We start from the raw sequence: 18,953 nt of genomic DNA, 5'->3' as shown, positions 1-18,953 counted from the left end.
CAAAACTAAGTTGTAGCTGTACGTGGTGGAATTGGACCAAACTCCTCAGCCATGTCAAAGGCCAACATTTGGCTCACAGCAGACAATAAGGCTTGCTGTTTTTAGCTGAAATAGTTTTTGGAGTAGCAGCTACAACCTGCTAGGTAAGAGAAGTGAGGAGTCAGAAAATATTTTTTCAACATTTGTGAATCACAGCAACCATGAGAGATCCTTGATCATACAGTCATAACTGCACAAAAAAACATTAGGCTGATTGGTGCAGTAGTTTGTGAGCTTAGCTGTGGACAGAAGGATACGCACACTCATGCATGTACGCACACATGTACACACATATGACCAAGTGCATGATCCACTCCAAGTTCATACCTGGCAGAGATATACAGTACAGGCCAAAAGTTTGGACACACCTTCTCATTCAATGCGTTTTCTTTATTTTCATGACTATTTACATTGTAGATTCTCACTGAAGGCATCAAAACTATGAATGAACACATGTGGAGTTATGTACTTAACAAAAAAAGGTGAAATAACTGAAAACATGTTTTATATTCTAGTTTCTTCAAAATAGCCACCCTTTGCTCTGATTACTGCTTTGCACACTCTTGGCATTCTCTCCATGAGCTTCAAGAGGTAGTCACCTGAAATGGTTTCCACTTCACAGGTGTGCCTTATCAGGGTTAATTAGTGGAATTTCTTGCTTTATCAATGGGGTTGGGACCATCAGTTGTGTTGTGCAGAAGTCAGGTTAATACACAGCCGACAGCCCTATTGGACAACTGTTAAAATTCATATTATGGCAAGAACCAATCAGCTAACTAAAGAAAAACGAGTGGCCATCATTACTTTAAGAAATGAAGGTCAGTCAGTCCGGAAAATTGCAAAAACTTTAAATGTGTCCCCAAGTGGAGTCGCAAAAACCATCAAGCGCTACAACCAAACTGGCACACATGAGGACCGACCCAGGAAAGGAAGACCAAGAGTCACCTCTGCTTCTGAGGATAAGTTCATCCGAGTCACCAGCCTCAGAAATCGCAAGTTAACAGCAGCTCAGATCAGAGACCAGATGAATGCCACACAGAGTTCTAGCAGCAGACCCATCTCTAGAACAACTGTTAAGAGGAGACTGCGCCAATCAGGCCTTCATGGTCAAATAGCTGCTAGGAAACCACTGCTAAGGAGAGGCAACAAGCAGAAGAGATTTGTTTGGGCCAAGAAACACAAGGAATGGACATCAGACCAGTGGAAATCTGTGCTCTGGTCTGATGAGTCCAAATTTGAGATCTTTGGTTCCAACCGCCGTGTCTTTGTGAGACGCAGAAAAGGTGAACAGATGGATTCCACATGCCTGGTTCCCACTGTGAAGCATGGAGGAGGAGGTGTGATGGTGTGGGGGTGTTTTGCTGGTGACACTGTTGGGGATTTATTCAAAATTGAAGGCACACTGAACCAGCATGGCTACCACAGCATCCTGCAGCGACATGCCATCCCATCCGGTTTGCGTTTAGTTGGACGATCATTTATTTTTCAACAGGACAATGACCCCAAACACACCTCCAGGCTGTGTAAGGGCTATTTGACCAAGAAGGAGAGTGATGGAGTGCTGCGGCAGATGACCTGGCCTCCACAGTCACCGGACCTGAACCCAATCCAGATGATTTGGGGTGAGCTGGACCGCAGAGTGAAGGCAAAGGGGCCAACAAGTCCTAAACACCTCTGGGAACTCCTTCAAGACTGTTGGAAAACCATTTCAGGTGACTACCTCTTGAAGCTCATGGAGAGAATGCCAAGAGTGTGCAAAGCAGTAATCAGAGCAAAGGGTGGCTATTTTGAAGAAACTAGAATATAAAACATGTTTTCAGTTATTTCACCTTTTTTTGTTAAGTACATAACTCCACATGTGTTCATTCATAGTTTTGATGCCTTCAGTGAGAATCTACAATGTAAATAGTCATGAAAATAAAGAAAACGCATTGAATGAGAAGGTGTGTCCAAACTTTTGGCCTGTACTGTATATGGATCAAAAAAAAAAACCCAAAACAGCAAATTCTTCTAAAAGTTGAATTCCACATTCCACCAATACTTATTAGCCACACTAGGCACGTTGCTCAATTTTGTAACCCACTCACAGTAACGGTTTGAAAAGTGTTTGGACTCCTCTGAGCACTTCTAGCAGGCTGGGTGGTCTGTGATATTTTCCACTGAGGGATTCCAAAAGAACCTGTGTTGCTCAAAACAAAGTCTTGGGCTTGACAGGGGCGGCTGGCCAGTAGAGGGCGATAGGGCGCCGCCCCTCCTTGAGCCACAAAAGAAAAGATGATAATAAATGTATGATTATCATCATCATTATTGTCATATATACACACAATATATTAATTATTATGATAATTTTCACTTGAAACAGCTTGACCTGCCTCTGAATATCCAATAAGCCGCAGTGTGAAGTCGCGTTCCGACCCTTTGGGGCGATATCAGCCTGACTGGAAATCGCCCCGACTCACTCTCATAGTCCTCCATGTAAAATGCTTTTTTTTCTAAATGCAGGCACTCCAATGCAATCTCTATGGGTTCCGGGAGGGCTCGCCCCAACGTGTTTTCGTCATACGTAAACCACCAAGTACCATTCATGTGCTCCTCGGATGGTCCGATTTCCCATGTCGGGAAGTCGTTCTTACTTCATTGTGTGTTCATGAGCGTTTAAGTCGTAATGTGGAGACATCATGGACATCACAAAGAAGATGTGTTGTATTTTATCACTCACAATGTTTAAAAAAACACGTTGTCAACCGTTTCCACTGAAATATTGCTTTACGGTCGGAAACTCATTTTTCTGATTATTCCGAGATCAGATGAGACAGCGCCACTTCGCAGCGGTCACATTCAAGATCAACATGGCTAAGGTTTCCAGCTGATCCAAGAGGCTTTTTAACCATATAGGTTAAAAAGGAACGAACGACGCATAGTGCATCCAAATTCACACCTGTTCTTCTCTATGGATTTTCTCTGCGACCGTGCATCATAGCGAGAAGCCACGCATATCACGTATATTACATATAGTGAGGAATATCGTATCTTACTATGTCTTAGGCTTGCGTGTGTTTCTCCCTGTCTATCCACATTTGTAGTCCGGCTTTCAAGATGCAAATATCTCCATATTGTCCAGTTGGCACAAGACCAGCACACTTCACCTTTGCGCACCCAGACAACTGTAACCAAATTATGTTGCTGACAGGGCCGTAGTCACCATATACATTGAGGGGGACATGTGTCCCCCCCAATGCCCAAAATCGCCCCAATATATAACTGAAACTGAAAAACAACAACAAAAAACGTTCAGGTCAGGTCAAAGAGCAGTGATACTATGTGATGTGCATTGTATTAAGTTGTAGGGTATGCCTGCATTTGTTTCTTTAATCAGAACACAAAATGAATTTCCACTTAGCTATAATAAAATGTTTTCTGATTAAGACTGACAGTGACTCAGTGAATACCTCACTCAATTTTATTTGATTAATGGTAAAACAGGTCTCTGTTTACATTCAAAGGTATTTGTGTGGGCAAACTAATGACAATTAGTCTGTTGATGACCACAGTGGATTGTTCAGTCATTGTGGAGCCAAATTAATTCAAATTTGCCCATTGAACGGGTCACCTCAACCATCATCACAACAATTGCCCCCCCTGAGAAATTTGGCAGGAGCCGTCACAGGGGCTTGAATTTATGAGGTTTCAGTGTTTGTAATTTAGAGAATAGTGCACTATTCTATTGCAGCCCCGAAGTGTAGTCTGACAGAATTACTGAAATTTGTGTAATTTTCGGACTGTGAATTTGTTTGGGAAATTGTCTGGGCCTCATCATCAAGGTGAGGCATTGACTCCAACAACAGAAAACTAATTTGGGTGAATATGTCAGCTTCATATGGTTCATTAAAAGCGCTGAGCGTGCAGTCATCACAGCTGTACATTTTGCTGAGTTGGTGTAACTGATCAGAACATCCTCCGAGTCCCTCAGCTGGGTCATTCACAGTGTGAACCTGCTGTTCACAATTATGTTACACAGTGAAAAGCTTAGATAAGAATGAGTGGGGGATTGTTTAACCTTGTGAAAAGACAAAGAGAAGGTGGCAAATGTTAGATTGAGGCAAATGTGTCAATCAGTGGGCTTCATGCAAGTATGTTGTTTTTAATTCTTATCCTCTCTTCTACTGTGTGAGGTGTCAGATTCAGCAAACCCTCTGAACTGCACACATTTGTGGTAAATTGCTTGTGTTAACTTTAAGGGACAGTTCGCCCTAAAATAAGAAAAAATGCACATTTTTCCTCTTACCTGTAGTGCTATTTATAAGTCTAGAATGTTTTGGTGTGAGTTGCTGAGTGTTGGAGATATAAGCTGTAGAGATGTCTACCTTTTCTCCAATATAATGGGACTAGATGGCACTTGGCTTTCAGTGCTCAAAGCACCAAAAAAATACATTTGAAAAACTCAACAGAAATCATGACCCAGCTATTCATGATAATCTACAGACTATTGTGAGCAGTTTCACATAGGCTCTATTTCTATTAGGGATGCATCGATTCATTGGCTGAACATTGGTATCAGCAGATATTCGCCCATCAGCCTATTAGCAAATAAGATGACATTCACTGATGGCAGTGGCCAATGTTTTTCTGTTTTGTCACATCAGTTTTGTGCAGTCTAAAAAGCAGGGCTCCAGACTAATGGCCATAAACTTAAATTATTGAGCAGGTACAAGAAGAACACAATGACTGTCTGGCAAATGGACTCTGTGATTTCACTGTTGTGTGACGAGATGGCTAGTAGCAGCCGGCGTCCCATCATCCTGGGGCCAATAGAAAACGTGTTTGGAATGAACAGACTTCTTCCCACAGACACTTCAGGGATGAAAGGACGCAATAAACTCACTATCATCTAGTCAGGGGACACAACCTATTGTTCCTGATAATGCTACATTCTGAACAACAAATCCCTGTTAAATAGTCAGCAGAAGAGGTAGTTAACATTAGCTGTTAGCAGCTGAGGGCTAGAACTAACAGCTCACAGAGGTTGCATTGAGTTACATTTTGATGCATTCAAGCTCCATTCAGTAAAAATGAGTATTGGTTGAAGGTAAATTATAATGTTCTCATGATGTGTTCCTTGTAATCTTGTAAAATTTAGCTTTTGGTGAGAAACGTGGAAAAAATACAGCTGTTTGAAGGAGAAATTTGTTGATGTTTTCTCAGAAATTTAAATACATAGAGCAGGAATTATGTTATAGTTATTAAAATACTTTTTAAGTAGGTTTTTTTCTCTAAAAAATGTTTTTATTTATGTGAAAGTTTTTATCAAAGGTTGTCTGATTGAATTTGTGCTCATTTAAAGATAAAGGACTTAACTACTTTAAAATAGTTATCAGTTATATAGTTATAGTTGTAGTTGAATAGTTATTATATGTACAAAAACAAAATGAACAACAATACAAAAACATTGGTATCAGTTATTGGCCAAATAGTTATTTTAAACATCAGTATAGCCCAGAATTTCAAACCAGTGCATCTCTACTTTCTATTGAACTATGTCAGCTCACCACATCCTTCTGCTTGGTGATACAGTTGGGTGTAGTATAAGTCCTACATGAGACTGGTCACAATAAGGAGTAGAGGATTAGCAACCCAAAGAAGCCACAAAATAAGGCAGTGTTGTTATTATTACATCAATAAAGGAGAACTATGGGCTGCTTGCATTAGCATTTTCATCACATTTTACAGCAATAAAAATGAGTAAAGTGAATGAACAGACTGAAAACTTTATCTTATGAGGGAAAACTGATGTTGACAAAGTTTTCCTTTGGGGAATAATTTGCAGTTGGAAAAAAGGTAATGATTTGCAATATATGGCAATGCATTTTATTCCAATACTCAGCATATCATATCACAATTATATCGTATCATGCCCTAAGTATCGTGATAATATTGTATCATGGGTCCTCTGGCGATTCTCATACCTACTGTCAGTACTGTTGGTGTTTTCAAACCGCGCTTTAATTACCACTAATTTTTGAGGACACTAATCAATTCACAGTAACTGCATATGGCTATTAGCACTGATCTCAGTGAATTGGACTGTTTATGGGACAAGGCTCATTTGCAGCTCAATCTTTGGCCACCTGTATGCATACTACCTGATTTAAATACGTGCAAATCGCACAGGAGAACCAAGATGCGGTTTTCTTGGCAGAGCAGTTAGGGGTGCATTTCACCCTTTGTGGGTGCTTTAAGAATTGCACTGTTTCTTTTTGTCTTAATTGCACAGGTGTAGCAGCTGCAAAAGCTGCGCAAACTTTTCGTGAATTTGTCCATCATAGTAGAATGTGTAAAGCCACTTTACTGTCGCCTTGTAACACACTTTCTAGGTGAGTCCAGGGACGATTTTTTCTCTGTTGCTGTTGATACTGCCTGCCATTTAATTTGAAGGTCATTTTATTGTGTGTGTGGCTGCAGCTGCAGCAGCAGCAGTGACCACAGTGCCAGCCCAGCTTAGTGCTCCCCTGTATGCTCCGCTTGGCAGCAATGGACTGCATTGTCCACAGCTATGTTGGGAGCAAGTCCTTTTTATCCATTTTTGCAGGGATACCCTTGCACTTGGCTGTCCTATTTCTTCCGTGTGTGCCTTAGGGGAGATGCACATGAGTAGTAAGTGTTCCCTGACCTCCAGATTTAGCCCAGGCATTATAGGCTAAGCCAGGCCAGGATCAAGCCAATCCAGTCCAGGCTAACCACAGCCCAAAGCTATTACCTCAAGCAGTGCAGCTTGATGACTCCGGCGCTAGGAAGAAAACGATGCATCCCGGATGAAGTCTCTGCAAACCTGAGCATGTTGGCACCGCTGTGTGTCTGATGCAGCGACAAAAGAAAACAACAGTGTGGCGCAGTAAGACATCACACTGGCCGTCTTTATTACGCCACAAATACAGGCAGGCAAGGACACGCTGTTTCACTTAAAGCAAGATGAATATGTGCAGGGCAGCACTGACAGCAAAGAGAATTTACAGCTTGCAAATCAAAAAGATTATTTTATTATGCCTCACATGAATGGGAATGAGGCAGACCCTCCTTCACACACACACATACACACACACACACACACACACACACACACACTCTCACTCTCTTTTTCTTTCTCTCACTCCTCAAAATGCAGTGTCTCTCTCCATCTCTCCCTCTCTCTGTCGTCCTGCCTCCATCAGTTACATATTCAGAGAAGTGCAGCACAGCAGTATATTTTGCCAATGCAGAACTCCAATTATTTCTCACTGTTGGGTTGAGATTACACAAAAAACGAAGCACACCACACATGACTGCTGAAATATGGCAGAGGTTGGATATGTTGTGTTTCAGATGACTCATGAGTTTTCTGGAACCAGAAAGAAAGAAAAAAAAAAGACATTTAAAACTATGTTGCTTAGCTTATCAGAAATTACTCCACATTCCTAAACTTCGATAATCATTTCACACTGGAATTACAACTCCACTGCACATGCTGTCCGAAATACAGTACGCTGATAAAGCTTCTTTCTGGCCGGCATGTCTGTATATTACACTGTGATTGCCAATCTAGCAACATACACCTACCTACTGCTTCATTAATTACATTTCCCTGCAATTAGCTCCTCATTTATCCAGTTTTAATTAACCATGAAATTATGGATCCTTCCTCTTTGGAGGTGGTGTCTCATCTCCCGGTGTATTTTGGTCTCTTCCTGAATATATATTTGCTCATTATGACTATGAAATTCTGCAATCCAGTGGCTCTTCTGTCTCTGCCCTGGTAGCTGAAGGAAAGGGTGTGTGTGTATACGTGTGTGCTAAGAGTTAGTGAAGGACAAGGCCAAGGGCGGAAGGAGGGGCTGTGTGTGTGTGTGTGTGTGTGTGTGTGTGTGTGTGTGTGTGTGTGTGTGTGTGTGTGTGTGTCTCAGAGTGACTCAGAGTGCAGCAGTGTTCTTCTGTTATCACACACTGTGGGAGGAAGAACTGTTTCTTTGTCTACTCATCCACACATGCTCACACACACACTCACAGACACAGTGGTGATCTGCAATAGATTACAGCTTACTACAAATAGCTTTTCAGTGAAGGGGCCAATTTGAAATTGCAGTATGGGACTCCCTGCTGGGGTAACACATCCGCTCCCAAACCCCCTTTGTTTATGAAGTGGTTTTCAAAGATATTTTATTCCTCGGATGTAGTGGCTCATATTATGTGGTTACACACATTTCAAAGCTGGGGACACGAGCAAGATAATCAGATGGACATATATCTTGAGATGTATTTTCCAAGCATCTTGGGGTAGGATAACAGTCCTACCTGGTCAAATATTCTCAGTGACACATCTTTGGTCCTGTTTTTAGGACTAAGAGTCAAAGCACCTCTCAGCTCCAGAGCTACAGATGACATTCCTAAAAGATTGTTTAGAAGTAAAAGCATGCTCTTTCAGAAACCTCTTGGGTTTGCAATGGAAAAATGCAGCTGTGTAAAAGTGGTGAATCTGTTGACTTACAGAGTCTGTCAAAATTGACAGACTCTGTAAGTCAACCTCCTGGACTTAAAAGTGCCAAAAACTGCAGTTCCTCAAATAGCCACTTGAGACTGGCTCCAAGAGCGAGTCAATCCAAATAGACCCCCATGTTAAAATGGCCAACGTTACAGAAGAAATAAACGTGTTTACAGCCTGGTACAAAAAACAATTTTCGTTTAGGTAATTTACCTGTTCACAACAACTTTACGGGGGTGAATTTTTATGTAACTCACCCATTTATATGTTATTAAGGCTTAAAATTATGTATAATTATGGGCTTGGGCACTTCAAGTTCTGATAGATGCTGTCAGTTGACAAGTAGCTACCAAGGCATCAGCATTGATTAGAGTATCAGCATAGCTGTAGTGGTCACTAATTTAGTGTGTTTTCAGTTCATGAAAGCTAATGTAATGTTCTCGTCACTTAAAAAGTCTTGTTCAGCTTTTGGTTGTACCAAAAGACCACTTAGGGAGTCAGATCCTGTAAGTTCATTTTGTTTTAGTGGTTCTATGCTTGTTTTTTTGCCAGAGAAAATCTGAATTAGCATTATCACAGTTAACCCTAGCTGTAAATGCACAATGCTAACAAAGCTAGCAACTAGCGTTAAGGTTATCTCCTCCCTCTTGTTCAAAATTGGTCACTTATTGCTCCAAAAACCCAAGATGGCGATGGGCAAAATGCTAAACTGAAGGCTTCAAAACATGAGTCCACACACAAATGGGTGACGTCGTGCTGACTACGTCCATTACTGTGTACAGGCTATGGTGATAAATCAAACTTTGATCGCCCTCTCAGCATCTCATAAAGATACTGCTCGTGTTGAGGCTCCTTGGTGAGAGAGAGCAACAGTAAAATTTACTTGAGCACAATTATATTCCCCCAAGTGGATGTGACCTGCATAATGAAGGACAACTGAATTATAACAAGCAAAATACAATATAGGATCCTAAAGATAAAATATTGCAAAAAAGTTTTAATGCTTGGCTTCGATGGAAAAGTTTATGTAACAATATAGGCAAATTGTGACAAAGTGGATTGTGGAATGGAAAAAGACTTAACTTATAAGCCATGACATAAAAGAAGCAGGTCACATGCCTCATTCGTTATCTAAGCTTTCACTGAAAAGATGAAAAATGGTTGTAGATGATAACATTAGATCTGTGTGGAGCAATGAGGAAACTCAATTTAATACATGACACAAATATGAATGCCATATTTTCATAATGTTTTCTACATGATTTTCCTCTGCTTGAGAATGGATTGCCACTCTGTTGATTGTGTCATATCATTTATTTGTGTCTTCTTGTGTAATGTTGTAATGGAGCTCAGCTGGAGAAATAGCTTTTTCTCACATTGAGATTGAGACCTGAACATAGTGAAAGACAACTAGTGAAGCATCTAGGATGCCTGACAGCAGCCCAAGGAAAAGATGAGCATGTACTGTTTTTTTAATCAATCATCAATTTTCAATCAATTTTATTTATAAAGCCCAATATCACAAATAACAATTTGCCTCAGAGGGCTTTACAGCATACGACATCCCTCTGTTCTTTGGACCCTCACAGCGGATAAGGAAAAACTCCCCCCAAAAAAAACCCTTCAACAGGGTGTGCTGAGTGAGACATTTTTAGCCGTTAATCGTCTTATCTTGAAGCTTTAACATGTTTTAACAGCACACAACTGGAAGTATGGTGAAAGGAAAGAGAAAAGATGTTGTCGGTGCTGTCAGGTGGAAGAGTGAAGTTGGTCCCTGGCATCTTCTTCTTCAAGTAGTGACAAATCTTATAAATGGTCAGGGTTTAAGGTGTTGTCTACGATTGTATCTCGGTCTGTCAATCAGCTTATCTAATACAGTAGCCATGTTGACAGGCAGATTATTGTGCAGAATGATAACGTCACAGTAACAGGTGTGTGTGTAATTTTCAAGTGAAAGTTCATTAGAATCAAAGAACTCCTCAGACAAGATATAAAGCACTTGGCACAAAGCACAGAGTGTTGTGCAGTGTCCCATTCAAAAGCTCACCAACTCTTTTTGTGGATGATGCATTGGCCAATTTGATTTTGACACAAGCACAATAACACATTAAGCGATTGTATCATCCCCTCCTAAACTGTTTTAACATTCTCTGCCCTCAGCTTATTCAGAGAGCTGGATGTCTGCTCACTGCGATTTAGAACCGCTCATACAATGACATTAGTTTCCTCTTGGGAGAAGCTTTTGTGTTGGAGCCAAACAGTTCTGTTCCATCATGAAAAACCAGAGTGCTGTGACATGGAGTGCAACACTTTGAAAAGGAGGGCAAGAGGTAATTTCTCCCTCCTGTGTAAGCTAATTCATGAAACCATTAATTAGTTTAATCGCTAGCCTCATTAGTGTAAGTGTTACATGAAATATATTGTGGTTATGGACATGGTTATGTTGGCTTATTAAGCTGAATGTTTATGTGGGGTCTTGGTCAAAGGTCACGTGACCCTCCACTGGTACCAAATGATGTGGAAAACAGTCGTTTGTCTGATGAAGAACGGTGAATTTAAATGTCACCTGTGTTAATGTTGCTTTTACCAATGAGAACTGTTTGCCTTCTATATGACTATATAACTATGTTAATACTTCATTTCCATAAAGTAAGCACACATTTTGCACCACATGAATATAATTATGAGTCATGTCACATACAGCCAGGGCTTGTAGCACAGTCAATCAGTGTTGCTTTGATCCAGTGTATCAAAGCGCAAACAACGCTGTTGGCTTTTTCCAATTTCATAGTTTCAGCAGACCATTATGAATGTTGCATTTCAGTAATTTTATGCATCCCCCCTCCCCGGTCACATTTTTGGAACAGGGATGGTCAATAGCTTTGCTATCTCTGTTTACAGTATGTATACCAGAGCAGAGACCTTGTCATGTTGTTTCATGGTGTAATGTGGAAAATAGTAGGGTGAGATGGATAGTTTTGTTGATATATGGCATCATGTTTTGAAAGAAGAAAGAAGTCTACTTGCCAGTAAAGGATTACTTTGACCTTTTTTTGGAACTTCCTTATTTGCTTTCTTGAGGAGAGTTAGATGAAAGGTTTGATATAACTTATGTTTGTACACTAAATATGCAGCTATAACTTTTAACCGATTAGCTTATCTTAGCATATAGACTGGAAAGAGCTAGCCTGACTCTGTTTAAAGGTAAAATATAAATTACAACATCTGGCAAAACAACCAACATCTCTTAAGCTCTAAAGCTCTTGAGATTGGCAAGCAACCAGCTCCAAGAAATCTCTGCACCCGGTGAAGAAATAAGTCCTGCACATAACCCTCCATAACAATTTGCTGTATTTACACATTGACTTTTGTAGGACTGAAAAAGCCAAAAAAAAACTGAAAGAGGTTTAGAGGTGCTGGTAGGTGGATTTTACCTTTGGACAGAGCCAAGCTAGTGACCTCCCCCATTTGCCATATTTTTTTTGTGTGTGTGTCTAAGTGACAGCCATTTTTGGAATTGATCCACTACTGTGTGAGAGTGCTGCAGCCACGCTGCAATGTAACCACTTAGGGCATGTGCTCACATGGACCAGATTCTGCAGAGAGGTTTCTGAAAAAGCGTGCTTTTACTATTAAACAATCTTTTAAGAATGACATCTGCAGCCCTGGAGCTGAGAGGTAACAGAATGCTTTGACTCCTGGGGCGTCGGTAGCGTAGTGGATAGTGCCGGCGCCCCATGTACAGAGGCGATGCCTCACTGCAGCGGTCGCAGGCTCGACTCCGGCTTGCGACCATTTCTGCATGTCACCCCTCGCTCTCCCTCTCACCCCCTTTCACTCTGTCCTATACAATAAAGGCAAAAAAGCCCAAAAAATAATCTTAAAAAAAAAAGAATGCTTTGACTCCTAGTCCTAAAAACACATGATACATGTCCATCTGATTGTCTTGATCATGTCCACAACCAAGATGTCTTTATGAGTTTTATTTTATTTCTCTCAACTTTGAATAAAGTGTGTTTTATGATGATAAATTACTCTTTATTTAGGTGGAGTCTGGTGGCTGAGGATTGTGATTTGGGGGCTGTTTCTGATGAAACAAAAATGATCTTACTCTTTAACAAAAAGGTCTGTCTCTGTAGGGATCCTTTCCATTATGTTGTCAGACACTTAAAATAATAATCTGAGTGTCAGTCACTTGCAAAAAGAAGTATTTTTAGTGAATTGAAGGTGTGCACCTGCCCCAAGTGGTTACATAGCAGCCTGTTTTGCAGCTGTCGGCTGCAGCCGTCTCGCTCAGTACTGGACCAATTTCAGAAATTGCTGTTTTGACATGGACACAAAAACATGGCAAACTAGGGTCCAGGCGGAAAAGAGCAAACAGTTGCTGAATGCATTTCACAGTCTGTAGTCGTTTTGCAATTCAGGTAAGTCTGTGTAAAATAAAGGGAGATTTGCATTCCTTCATATGTGCGTATGAAATACTAACAAACGGTTAAGCGAAAGGTGCGATTATTCACAAGTAACAGAAGTAATTTTTCTGCCTACGTTAAGTGAAAGATGAAAGTCCGTTTCATTTGTTTTGTTTCTGTCTCCCTCTAGACAGAGAAGAAAATGTTCTCTATAGACTAATGCAGTGAATACAGGAGTCCTTCTGCTGGCTTATTGAAAGTGATTGAGTGGTGCTGAGAGTAATTAAGTGGTGCTGAAATCACCTATCAGTTTGTTTAAGCAGAGTCAAAAGCAAATGCTTTTTAAAAAGCTCTACAAAAAAGTCAGGGTAAACTGGCAGCTCTTGCATCCCGGCTCACATCAAACAGTCTTAATGAGTATGAGCAATGTAAACGTGGCTTAAATTCTAAGTTTGCATTTGTAATGAGTTTGGCAATCGTCCAAATTATTTGTCAGAAGAGATGGATACATGTGTTAACACTGAATTACTATCAGTGAACATATCAGATAAATCAACCTTGATTAAATTACAGTTTAATTAAACAGATCTGAAATGACATCGGGCTAAGTACATCTGCTGTTGTTTATGAAAGATCAGTTTTTAAAAGTCAGGTTTAAAATTATGGGTGCAGTCATCAAAAAGTGTCCTTATCTTGAAGCAATATGATTGTTGAAACACTTAAACACAGAATCCATATCTATGTGTGATTGGTATGTATCACCAAAGACATTAAGGGCTTCTTTTGGGTACCATGGATGTCTGTACCAAATGTAATGAAGATCCATCCCATCCAGTGTTTCTATTAATATATAATTTATATATTTAGAAAAGTGTCTAAAGCTGGAGTTATGGTTCTGTGTAGAAACATGCTAACATCTCTGCAAGCCTATGCAGAGAAAGGTGTTAACCATGTTAACCAAACAAAGAAACCACAGGTAACAGAGGCTTGCAGAGGACCTGATGTTCACACCTCTCAATCCTGTCATGTGGATCTGTACATCAAGCAAGCTGATTGGTTGATCCAGCTCATGTTGGGAAGCAGTATAACATGTAATCATGTACTCAAATCCATATAAAAGAAGCCACATGAACATTTATGACTTCTGTGCACAATATGGACATAGCTGTCGATATCCATGGTACCCTGGAGATCCATCATGCAGTTTGTTAGCTATGCTTGCTAACACTGGACATTGTGCATGTTATCTTAACACCTAATATGGGCAGTTTTGTGTTGAATAGCTAGCTATATATTTCTATGCTGGGTTAAACCCTATACAGTAGTGTTTTCAAAAGTGCTTGTTAGACAGTTTGAAACTGTGGACTGTATAAAATAATGGACGTAGCCAACATGACATCACCCATTGATTGTCGACTCCCATCTTGAAGTCTCAAGTTTGGTATTTTGGCTGTCGCCATCTTGTTTTTTGGAGTAGGAAGTGACCATATTTGAATGAGAGGGTGGAGCTGTCGAAAAGCGAGGAGTGGCTATGACTCATAAACCGTGGTGACGCCTCACAGACAGTTTGCCACTCAAAGCCTGCGCTCTAAGTGTATATATATATATATATATATATATATATATACATATATATATATATATATATACACATATATATATAGTGGCCTACTTTGCGCGCACAGGGCCCAAGTATGTTCGGGCCTTGACAGATACACATCACGTGTGGAGATACTTCACTTTCCTCCGCTGTGTCAATGTGATGACGTCATCAAATGACTTGTCGACTCGACTTCGACTTTACTGACAGATAAGTCGACCTGAAAAAAATCAAAGTCGTTAATGCCCTAATGTATATATATATATATTTCACAATTCAAATGATAAAAATTATGAAAAAAGGGTGCAACCAAATCATGTTCTGGCATGACCGACAGAGGAAGTTGGAGGAGCAGTGCTACCAACCAGTGCTGTTTTTTGTACAAGGCTGTAAACATGTTTATTTCTGCTGTAAAGTAAGGCATTTTAACATTAGGGTCTATGGAGATTAGAGCTTAGATTGGGCCCAAAAAATCCAGCCCGACCCGGCCTGAGCCCGTGCACGTTATGTCCGGGACCGGACTGGCCCGTCCAATTAACTGTAATTATGGGCCCGATCCCGATTTAAACGATTTTATAATTAAGAGTATTAAACCACAATTCTTGTTATTTGAATGACAGAAATATAGGATCTTAATGAATGGCGCAACACGGAAGCATGATTATGTAATAAAACAGGTGTTTATTTTAGGATCCAGGTGGTGAAGGGCTGTGCGTGCACGCACAATGTTGCAACATTGGACGTGTGGAAAGGATGACGTAGTTATTCGGCAATTAAACCACCGTTTATTACTGAACAGTACAGGTTACTGTTGGCCGTAACCACGCCAAAACAACCAACAAACAACTTAGCTGTAACTCCATCTGTGCACTCCTGCTCTCTCCTCCAGCTCGCTCATACACACACCAGCACGCGCACTCACACAGCCCTCCTCATCCCCGTCACACTCGCACCCCGCACCTCATTCAATCCCAAACATGCCATTAACTCACAGAACATTGACATTATAACAGAACATTTACTGCAGGGTCGCTACAGTACATAGACCTGGCTTGGGCCAGCGGCCCGGGTCGGGCCGGGCTCGGGCTCGGGCAGAGAATCTAAGCTCTAATGGGGATTGACTCACCATTAGAGCCAGCCTCAAGTGGCCATTAGAGGAACTGTAGCTTTTGCCACTTCCGCAATATCTTTATTTTTCAGCCCCCAAGGTTGCTGTTTGTTGTTCACGATACTGTATGGGGTTGGAAAAAATTAAGTGATAGAGAAGCTGTTTTTGTGCCAGCGCGCATTTCATACCTTAAATTACAGTAGAGACAGTGTAAGATAGTAATAAAAATTACTGCCCACTGGAGAACAAAAGAGTGAATTTGAACAGACCAAATATGTATACAAACAAACATCAAACAGATATGAATGAATTTCTTAGCAAAAATTAATTTTGATTTCAGTTTGACTTCAATAAAATTCTAAATTAAAAACATGGGCTGTCAGATTTAATCCAAAGTGGCCTACAAAAAGCTACATCAGCAGAAAAATAATAAAAGTCATACTGTGACTGTGTTAAAAATATTCATATCATGGATATGAATGGGCTAATTATCTCAGTTTCTCAAGCTGAGACAATTCAACTGAAAAGACACGTACACATTTCTCCACGCTCAGGCGTGCTGTTAACTAACTATATCTGGTAGAATACACCAGGTGGAGCAGCAGACATCTGAGTGAGGTCAGAGAGTTCACTTCCCTCTCCTCTCCCTCCACTCTGAATGTCAGCCCTTCCTTGGCCCATCCTTCCTGGTGGGGCACAGTTTTCCTCTCCTCCCTCTCGCTTCTCAGTAGAAAACTGTAGCATCCATCTCCCAGCATTTGTGTCCTCCACATTCTCTGAGGATAATAGGTTTTGTTGCAGCTCGCACAGATGGAGGCTCAGGGAGCGGTCCACCATCAGCTGCACTGGCCCCACTATCACCCCTTAAAACAGAGTCGACTCCATTTGCATCCCAACAGGATTGAAAGACTTTAGGCGAGGAGTGTTGCGCCCCTCCCCTCATCTGAAGCTGAAGTGGTAGAGATTAGTGATGTGTTCAATGTGCAGCTGTCTTGCTAGAACACCATACTGTGCTTTCTACATACTGTAATACATTATATATGTTTGATTGGATCCTGTTTTAAAAGCTTCCAAAGATAAATAAATGTTGTATTAGAGTCTTTGATATATCACTGATACGATATTTTCTTTGTGTTTTTTTCTTAGGGCAGCGACAAGGGTGATGTGGACAAGAATAAGTGCTGCACGCTGTGTAACATGTCCTTCACCTCAGCAGTGGTGGCACAGTCACACTACCAGGGTAAAATCCACGCCAAGAGGCTAAAACTGCTACTGGGGGAGCAGCCTGCCATCATGTCCAAAGGTATAGCCCCTGTTCAAAATGCATTATGGGTATAAATAAAAGAGGAGTTACAGTCAGTCTGTCCAAAGGGGATTTATTATTAAGGAGAAAAATAACCAAGGAATTAAAGCCAGGATGCCATATCTGTTGGGAATGTTTGGTAGTGTTGTTATGTACGTGTGAAGTGGAGTAGAACAACATAGCTGGATTTAAATAATTATGTAGCTCTGAATTCACATTCTGTGTGTGTGTGTGTGTGTGTGTGTGTGTGTGTGTGTGTGTGTGTGTGTGTGTGATTTCCTACATCTCTCCCACTGTTGACTCTAAGCTGGCTGATGTATTATTACCCGGTGCGTGTATTAGTGTACAGCTGCACTGTCTTGATTCAGTGCTGTGAAACATCACATTCCCACAGAGGTACTGTTGGGGTCAGAATATACTGTTAGCCCAAAGGCTAAATCCATACAGCATCGTGGCCACTGGAGGAAGAGTTCACTCTAGATGTGTGTGTAGCTGAGCATCTTCTGTGTACTTGTTATGTCTTGAGTCACTGCTTTGGTATTAGCGCTTGTTTTGGCATTTGCAGTGCACTATTGAATTAATGCCCTTAATTTGTCTTGTAGGGGAAATACCTTTTTGAGAATGTTTACACTCGTAATAAAGTTTGGGGCACCACCCTCCTAATGAAGGAAACGACTAATCAAATTAATAACTCCGTAAACCAATTATTAATTCGTCTGCATGCTTATCAATAATGAATCAATCTCAATATCTGGGTTATGAATTCTCCATACAGTGATCTTAATTCCTGCTCAAAAGAAATATCCACAGACAACGACTAAATGAAAATTTATTTACCGTAAAACTTGGTGTATAAGTCGCACTTTTTTCCCTTTTTTTTCATCTAAAAAGTTGGGTGTGGGTTATAGACCGGTGCGACCTATAGACCAAGGTAAATGCTGACATAGGTAATTTGACCCACAAGATGGCGCTACGTAGTAATTTAAACTCATTCATTTTTGGGATTTGAGTAAGCATATATAGTTACAGCCCACACTGTAATAAGGTACTGTAATGCTGTCTTCTTAAAAAAGAAAAAAGAAGTTTAACGTTAATTTAAATGAATATTTATGTCTCAGATGTTGTTATACCGTAATTTTATTTCCTGAAGAGGTTGTTTGGAAAATTGCAATCTGAAAAGTAACCAAAGCTGCTTAAGAGGTTATTGTGTTTTGAATGTGTTTCAAATTAAAAATAAAGGGAAACAGTGTAGGAATAACTTGTATAACGTTTTTATTAACAAATAGTAATATAAAACCTTGTTTTCCCTGTTTGAGACCTTAAAAAATAGACTGCGACTTATATGCCAGTGCGACTTATATTCTGAGTTTTACAGTAAGCTAAATGGGTAACAACTGAATAAATGAATGAGGATAATATGAAATAACACAAAATCAACAGTATGTATAAATGGTTTAAAACAAGAAGTAACACTCATGTGGGTTATTTAATTTGGCGATAGTGAGAGAGTATGTGGCTTATAGATAAATTGGGAACGCAGGGATGTGCAAAATATTTATCTAAGGAATCCTAAATTAAGATTAAGATAATTAAATCTCCTATTCGACATCAGCTCTTACCACTGCCCAGCCGGTCACCTGTAAGGGGAATTTGTTGCCTCCCTTCTTAGCAGCGAATCATGCAGATGTTTCTCCTGGGGCCCCGAACTGTCACTTTGCAACTCCCAGACTTTCCAGCAGAATGAAAGCGGCTGGCGCACTGTGGTGGGGGGAGCGGTTGAGCCTGCAACGTCCTGTGGGTGCCCCCAATGTTGGTTTCCTTACGCTGCAAAAAGCCTAAGGATGAGATCTAAGGATGGCTGAAAGAAGCGTTTGTCCAGTCGGGAGAAATACAGGGGTTGAATCCTAAACATTTGACCCCTGGTGGTCTCGTGGGTCTTGTTCATTGATAATACTGGTTCAAGGGAAGTCCAGAGAGGCTGTTCC

General features: G+C 40.6%; 1 protein-coding gene across 1 annotated transcript in view; it reads left to right on the top strand.

Annotated features, from left to right (window-relative positions):
• Positions 1-18,953, top strand: part of zmat4a (zinc finger, matrin-type 4a) — a 225,278-nt gene that overhangs the window by 117,352 nt on the left and 88,973 nt on the right. The window contains exon 4 of the mRNA XM_078170954.1: positions 16,812-16,968. Coding sequence (XP_078027080.1) covers positions 16,812-16,968 — 157 coding nt within the window. The remainder of the gene's footprint in view (positions 1-16,811; positions 16,969-18,953) is intronic.

Source organism: Epinephelus lanceolatus, chromosome 9 (genome assembly GCF_041903045.1).
Source record: "Epinephelus lanceolatus isolate andai-2023 chromosome 9, ASM4190304v1, whole genome shotgun sequence".
NCBI lineage: Eukaryota > Metazoa > Chordata > Actinopteri > Perciformes > Serranidae > Epinephelus > Epinephelus lanceolatus.
The sequence above is the reverse complement of the archived record's forward strand: the minus strand, read 5'-3'. Positions and strand labels throughout refer to the sequence as shown.